Source organism: Mastacembelus armatus, chromosome 7 (assembly GCF_900324485.2).
Source record: "Mastacembelus armatus chromosome 7, fMasArm1.2, whole genome shotgun sequence".
Lineage (NCBI taxonomy): Eukaryota > Metazoa > Chordata > Actinopteri > Synbranchiformes > Mastacembelidae > Mastacembelus > Mastacembelus armatus.
Window position 1 is genome coordinate 21422883 of NC_046639.1, and position 8195 is coordinate 21431077.

Genomic DNA, 8195 nt, shown 5'->3' on the forward strand with positions numbered 1-8195 from the left:
TCTTCTGCCCCTATGAGCGATGAGGGAAACCAGTCTGAAACCACTGGATGCTCAGCTGAAATGCAGCTAAAGCTCTACTTGTTACCACCTTTTCTGCCTAATTTAGAGAATTGGTAATAATAATAAATAGGAAGCAAATAGTAGTAATCATCATTACAAATACTAGTTTGAATCCACTAGAACATCCAGTGCCATAATTAAGGACACACTTAAGGGTATTTCCTGCCTTATAATACATTTGCCAAAAGACCTTTTCAGCATTTTTAAACCCAGCACTCTGTTGCCTCCTTCCTTTTCCCCTAATAATGGTTTCATGGTCATCTCACCTTCGGCTTGAGGATGTCAAATTCTTCACAGAAAACCTGCTTTACTAGCTGAGGGCATGAAGTTTAAAAGGTGAAGGCAGGGTGTAAATTGTATTATGGGATTTAAAAGGCACTAAAAGTCCCTAGAAATCAATAGTTTGGCCTCTGATTCCTCGATTTTAAAATTTCCAAACTTTAAATCCCCAAACTTGGAAATTTTGTTTTAAATCATTGGAGTGAATCTTAATCTAGCTTGAAATCACTCTGAGTGCTGCTCACACTATGTGAGCAGTCTTGAAATTTCTTGGAGAGTCTGTAACTTACTGTAGTTGCCTGAACCTGCCAATTGTAAGAGAAACTGATATTGTTCTCCAAAGACCCTCATTCACGACTGTGGTTAAACAAAAATGCACCCAGTAAATTTAATTAGATAGTTACTTATGGTAAACTATGACAGAAAAGAGGGAAATTTATTTGGGAGAGGCTTCTTGAGTTTCCTGGAAATAAAGTTGCTCAAATAGTAGCAGAGCACAGCTATGAAATCATTTACAGTAATAATTATATGTTTTAGAAATATTCCTTGTTCACTTTGGAAAAATAAGTGAATGAAATTTTAAATTACATTGTGTATTACCTTGTCTTTGCAAGTGCTTTCATCATTTGAAGTGTTTGTTTAAAAAAAATCATCTTTGTGAATAAACAGAGAATAATAAACCAGTTTCTTGTACTGGTTTTACATTAGATTTGTGAAGAGTATGCTGTATGCTATCTGTTGCAGGGCGGTGACAGTGATAATCCAAACTGTGTTGGAATAGAAGGGGTCTTGGAGGCATATTTCCAGAGCCTGAGGACGGTGCAGCTGTATGGACCCACTAACTTTGCACCTGTTATCAACAAAGTGGCAAAGTACGTTTTGAAGAGTTTGTACATGGTAGAGTAAGAGCAGAGTGAGAATACAAGCAAACCTTTCAAATGGAGGCTAAATTTAGAATGGGCTGCTCCATGGATTTTTGTTTAGTTTTGTATTTATAGGCCGTGATTAAAGCCTTTTAAGGAGCATGACTCATGGCTGATTTTTCACCAGACAGAAACAAGAGAGCTCTCCTGCTTTATAGTAGAAAGTAAACAATATGATAAAAAATCAAAACTAAAACCAGTCACTAGTACTCCTCATCTGTTATGGACATTCAGCATAGAAATCAATGCCCAGTTTAAGGGAATAAACGCATTGGTCTCTTTTTGCATCTTAATGCTAAGACCTACAATATCACACATTCAAATATAAAGGTGTGATATAAAACAAAGGATTCTGCAATTTCTCTGTTTTTTATTTTTTATCCCACCCAGTATTTGACACCACTGTATCAGTTGGCCACAGGCTTAGAGAAAAGAACACACAATAACATAGCAGTGCTAATACACACAGACTAATCCTAACATGAAATTACAGTCCCATGCACCTATACTGTAGATACACACACACAGAAAGACACAGACTGTCTTTTTGTAAAGGACACACACACCTACGTGCTCAAACACTCCTCCAAATTTATCTGGCATCATATCAAGCCAGGGCTGATACTGTGGATATATTCATTTGTTTTTCTCAGCAAACGCAATGTTGGAAAGGGAATAAAAGGCAAAAACATTTTTTTCCTCATGCAGTGTTTTGTTCAGCTTGTTATTTTTGAAGGGCCCTCTGATGAGGGTTGTAGTTTTGGATGGTAAAAAGGTCAGTGGTCTGGTGTGGAAGCTGCCTCCTAGAACAAAGGTGCTGCCTTGGTGTGTGTGTGGGGGGGGGGGATCATATCCATCATATCTGTTTATTTTACATCGAACATCATCTAATCCCATCCACAGGTAAATATTTCTTAAATATAGAATGGCTTTCTGGTCAGACAATAGTGTTTAACGTTTGTTCAGTATGGCCCACTGTGGCCTAAGGTTTGTTAATGTTAGAGATCATGCCAGATCGAAAAAGGTGGTAGTGACAAAATCATGGTGGAGTGTTTTGAACTGAACGTAATTTTATTTTATTCCTTATAAGTTTAACTTTTTACTTAAGAAGAACAATGTTTTGTTACAGTACATAGTCTTGCTTATATTCATAAATAAGATGTGGTGTGGTTTGGATGACATGTATGCTCATTTACTAACATTATCAATCAAATTGTTAGTGGAAGAAATTCTGATTTTCTTTTTTGAAAAATATTTTTATCTCAATGTATTTGTTTGTTCCACAACCTCAAAAAGCCTGAGTTTGTGTTATCCTGCCAACATCTGAACCTCAGAAAGCAATAGAAGATTATTTGAGAGCAAAAAGCCAGATGTGCTTTGTGTTTTCCTTATTAATGTGCTACGTACATGGACTTGCAGAAAGTCAACCATAACCTGGATAATTACATGTGTATGTATTTGAATGGCTATAAATTGTGAGAAAGAAGTTTTATATCATGGGAGTGTGGAGAATTGATAAATCCTAAATGGATGTTTGAAGGGTAAGATTTGGTTTTAGGGTTAAGATTAGAATTTGGTAAGTTAGTGTTAGTTAGCAGGTAGACATCCTTCATATGAAGTAAGCGTTTCAACTGTGTGTGTCTGTGTGTGTCTGTGTGTGTGTCTGCGTGTGTGCGTGTGTGTGTGTGTGTGTGTGTGGGGTCCACAGCTGTGCAGCTGAGATTACAGATGGCTCTCAGTACTTTGTCCTGTTGATGATCACAGATGGAGTGATATCTGACATGGTCCAGACCAAAGAGGCTGTAGTCAATGTGAGTAAATACCAAGCGCACACACATACATGCATGTGTAAACAAATACACATGCATGGACTGATGGATAACAATGCTTTCCCCTCAGTTGCTCTTGCTACTGATGTTCATCTCAACATCCTCTTATCTTTTGTTTACGTGAAGCAGGTGGGGCTCCATTATATTTCACAAGAATAATGCTTTTTGTGATGTTTGGATGAAAAAGCAATAAGGACTCTGTGATCAGTAATGTCCCGGAAAAACAAAGCAGTGAAGCTCAAATATCATTAATATTCTTTTTACAATTCAAGTCAAGGTGCAGAAAAGACATCTTTCTTTTATTGTAGCTTTTAATAGTTCAAATAATCTCTGTAATTAATTTCTGCGAGGTGTCATTTTGTCATGGCAGAGTACTTAGTACTGTATATCTACATTGTAAAAAGTTTAGTTTAAGATATTTATTATTGTCTGCCAAGTGATCTCCGAGTGAACATCTTTTAATTTTGTGTGAAGGAGAATTAAGGTTTGGAAAATGAAGTTATTGTTGGTTAAGCATTGGATTAATAGCCAGGTTGGATTAATACCCTCACAAGATAGAAATCTATAACAAGTCTGAATCAGCACTTCATTTATTTTGCAAGACAGTGCTCATGATTTCACTCCCATAAAGTCTGAATGTTAAGTGTCTTGTGTTTTGTCTCCGGTGCAGGCAGCATCTCTCCCAATGTCCATAATCATTGTAGGTGTTGGGCCTGCTGAGTTTGACGGTAAGTGTTCCATGTTAACAATCAGTCTATGTATAATTTTCTATTTTAACATTACAAAGGAGAGGAGTGTTACCTTCCTATAATGGAAATTTGCTCAGTCTTATTCACCGTTAACAGCGTGAGGAGCCAGCAGAGACATACACAAGCAGGCAACTCTTTTTCACATCAGACTATAAGAAGTGATGGCCATTTTTAGTGTTTAGAAAATAGTTTTTGACAAAAGATGGAACCCTCTTTGTTGTTTGGAAGAAACATGTCACCCAGGGAGGCGGTGTGTTTTTAATAGCTGTTGGAATCTTCAAATTTACACCTTTCTTGTTGACTATATAGTCTCTCTTTATGAATAGAATGCATTTGTTGTGGTACTTGATACTTACTATAGGATCAAATTTCATGCATTAATAATTCTAATGGATGGTGCTCCCATTGTTCTTGTATTGATCTGATTTTTCTCCTTCTTCCTTGTTCTGATGCTGGATGTTGATTTGTTGTTATGCAGCTAATTGCTTTGCTGGGTAGATTACCAATTACCATGAAGTGCTTTCACCTGTGTGCTTGTTATTTAAGAGGAACCTACACATTCAAGCATCTGTGATGCTGGTGAAGGCTGGGACACATAAAGTGTTTTCTCTTCTGTAAATAAAACCTCATCTTGTCATTGAATGGGACTCTTTCCCTGCAACACCAGTCAACATAATGCAGATAATACACTTATTTTTCTCAGCACAGTGGAAATTTACCTTCAGAACTTCAGTAAAATATACTTGAATAACTATGCCTCTAAGTAATGGGATTTTTGTTTCACTTAATGAAGCGTGCGGTATAATATCAGTGTCTGAATTATTTTAAACCTAATATAACTACTTTGGGGCAGCACTAAAATGTAAACACTACAGTGTAAGCACTACATTGGCATTTTTTAAAGCTGATATGGGAAAACTGTTAGCAAACAGTAAAGTATAAATAAAGTGACTGTGGGAGAATACAGTGGGGAAATTTCTGAGCAACTCTACTTGTTTAAACAATTGAATGGTGAGAAAACACTCAGGCATGTTTAAATTTAATAAGGTCAAACTGCTTTAATGAGACCTTGCAGTCTAGACTTGCATGAGGACTAGTTTGAGTTTTTTCAATTGAAATGAAAATTTTTGGGGAAGGTGAGGACATTTTGACTGATCCTCATGTTCTGACACACTTCACAAAGATGGCTGTGCATCTACACCTTATTGCCAGGCTTAATTGCCTTTGTTTCTTAATTGCTCTATTTTCAGTGTTTGTACCTGTCACTTTCAGTGTTGTGCTGTGCTGGTGTGTGTCTTAATGTTTGTGTTTGTTCTGTTTGAGTCTGTTTGAGCTGGTTGGACCTTACTTAGACCTCACCGGGGCTGCACCACAGTGACTCTGAATATAAATGGTTCTGCAGGTGCTGTATTTGAAGACATTTTGCCATTGTCATCTCTACTGGAGTGAATTGTATTGAGGCATAGTTGAATTTGATGTCTGAAAGCACTCATGTTGCTACACTCAAGCTTTTCCCATGAGTGGTCAGAATTATTTTAATTTTCTGACCTGTATTGTAATTATATGTAATTTTAGCTAGAGAAATGACATTTTTGTTTCATAAAATCTTCTAACCATTGTCTGCTGAATATCTGTTCTGACCCACATGCCGTGTTTCTGCTTCAGCTGTTACATTATGAAAATACAAAAGCACATTCTGGACCTTTTTTGTATTCTCCCTTGGTGGTTTGAGTATTGAGTCAGGCTCCTTCTTGTCACTCTTTTTAGCTATGGAAGAGCTGGATGGTGATGAGGTGAGAGTATCCTCCAGAGGACGTCTTGCTGAGAGAGACATTGTACAGGTACTCATCATAATTCTGTTTCTTAACTTCACAGGTTAGACTTTAGCTTGTTTCTGTCAACAGCAGCAGCATGGGGGAGTTATCCCCAGTGGAGGATAGGTTACAGTTATAACACACATTGAAACACCACACTCATGCAATCTCAAAAAACAAACATTTACTTTAGAGTATATGTGCCATTGAACAGGCTCAATTACTCTTGTTTTACATCTTCACTCTGCTTCCATCTGTTCTGGATAACCAAGGCTAACGGGGTCAGTCTCAGATACTGTGTCTTATAACGTCATCCAGTTCCATGAAGGAGTGTGTATATTTTTTTGAAATTCTGTGAAAAAGTTAGTGAAAATGAGCATAAGAGTGCGAGAAACACAACAACATAAAAACCACAGAACTGAATAGTATTTTATAAGAGAAACACAGGTGAAATATTCAGTAATAAACCATAATAAACATTTATGATGGTCATTTTCTGAGTGGTAAATGCAAATATATGGTCTCTATCTTGTCATGCCCTTCACAACTTTGACCAACAAAAACTGAGTGTGTGAGTGTTTGTGTGTATGAATGGTTGAATGGGTAAATCATGTAAAAAATCCTTTGAGTGCACTTGAGCGTAGAAAAGTACTGTACAAGTATAAGACCCTTTACTGTTTTGACCTTTTTTACAAAAAATATACAGTATTTAAGAAGCTTTTGTGATCCTTAATAGCTGATTGATAATAAAGTTGGTCATACTTGTGGCAGCAACTATTCATATATTTTTTCAGTTATGCCAACTGTGAGTATTCATTTTACATTTAAGAACTGGAATTAAACAAAAGTCAAAACTCACTGTCTTGTGCACTGTGGGACATTATAAAGTAGCCAGCTGAAATCATTATCTAATAAAATCTGAAAATTTATGAGGATTCACTCTGTGAAGAAAAGGTGAATGTCACATTGGTCTTTGACTTGAATGGCATAATAGGTTTTAAAATCCATCAGTGATGCAGCTTGTGAGTGAACTGAGAAGACTTCGATGTAAAGCCTCCTCTATGATTACTGACCTTTCCTGAAAAGGGTTACTGACAGGAAACTATATATACAATTTATAATTAAAGACTGAAGCTATAATTTCTTTCTGCTTCCAGTTTGTTCCTTTCAGAGACTACATTGACAGATCTGGCAACCAGGTCCTCAGCATGGCCCGGCTGGCTAAAGAAGTCCTCGCCGAGATCCCTGACCAGCTGCTGTCTTTTATGAAGAGCAGAGGAATTGAACCGCGACCTGCCCTATCTTCCTCACCGTTGCCCGAGCTCCACCGGCATATCTGACAACAACACGATTCATCTCAGCCTCTCCACGCTGAGTCACTTTCTCTCCCTCTCCCCCTGCCTGCTTATCTGCACACTCACTACTTGTACAATTATTTGTCACTTTAAAGGCACAGAAAGGTCGACCAACGACTTGCACTCTTCCTCTCTTATCACCAGTGAAACTAAACAGGCACATCACACCAACACAGTGGCAGGTCATCCCTGACTCACCCACTGCTGTTCCTCATCTTTTCCTGCTTTACTCATCCTGTTATAGCAACACTTTTCATTTAGTGCATGAACGAACAGAGAGCCTGGACCATGTTTTTCCCCCCTCCCCACTAAGCATCATTTAGAGCTTGTTTTAAGTTTGTCCAATTATTCTCTGGGCAGCATGATATAGTGGTACCTAGCTCTGTCGCCTCACTATAACAAGGTTTCAGGTTCGAATCCCACTCGACATGGTGGCTTTTTGTGTGGAGTTTCCATATTCTTCCCATGTCTGCATGTTTTGTTTTTTTTTCCAAGTTACCTTTGCTTCCTCCCACAGTCCAAAGTCATGCATGTTAAGGTCATTGGTAACTCTACTTTGTCTGTGGGTGTGAATGTGAGTGTCTATCTCTATGTGTCAGCCCTGCGATAGACTGGCTTTCCATCCTGGTTGTACCCCACCTTCCACCCACTGTCAACTTGAATTGGTTGCAGCTGCCCTGTAACCCTAGAGACCAGGAATTATTTGCATGAAATAGTTTTTACATGTGTCCTTAACAGTGACACCACTCACTTTAGTCCCAGGAGGTGCAAAAGACTCCAATAATTGAAGTTAGTCCCTAAATGAAAGCAGAGCCTTTGATGAGCGATATATGCCAGCTTGGATCGGGTCCTCTGGGGTTATTTTTGGCTAAATTTTGACTGTAATTCATTGGAGTAATTGGTTACCATAGGACAGGTGTTTGTAGTTTATGCTTTATTGTCACTGAGCTGTGCCTAATCTCTTGAAGAAGAAATAAAGACGTTGAGCACGTAATTGAACCCAAACAGATGAATTAGAGATGCGGATTCAGGGAGACTTAGAGGTTCTTGTGTGGACGTCATGGAGAGGGCAGCAGACAAGAGTTGGCGGATGTAGTGTGTTCATTATTACCTGTCACACACATACACATTTCTGTTTGCAATACCACCCCACCCACTCTTTGCCCAGCTAGACTGGGGCTGGGGG

The 8195-nt window shown here is 38.3% G+C and overlaps 1 protein-coding gene across 3 annotated transcripts in view; it reads left to right on the plus strand.

Moving 5' to 3' along the window:
* The window catches only part of LOC113145582 (copine-9-like), a 50207-nt gene extending 42731 nt beyond the window's left edge, over positions 1-7476 (plus strand). For all 3 annotated transcript variants that reach the window (XM_026332460.1, XM_026332462.1, XM_026332461.1), the window contains 5 exons: positions 1084-1211; positions 2971-3073; positions 3762-3819; positions 5608-5681; positions 6812-7476. In XM_026332460.1, the coding sequence (XP_026188245.1) occupies positions 1084-1211; positions 2971-3073; positions 3762-3819; positions 5608-5681; positions 6812-6994 (546 nt within the window). In that variant the 3' untranslated portion in view covers positions 6995-7476. The remainder of the gene's footprint in view (positions 1-1083; positions 1212-2970; positions 3074-3761; positions 3820-5607; positions 5682-6811) is intronic.
* Positions 7477-8195: the final 719 nt, after the last annotated feature.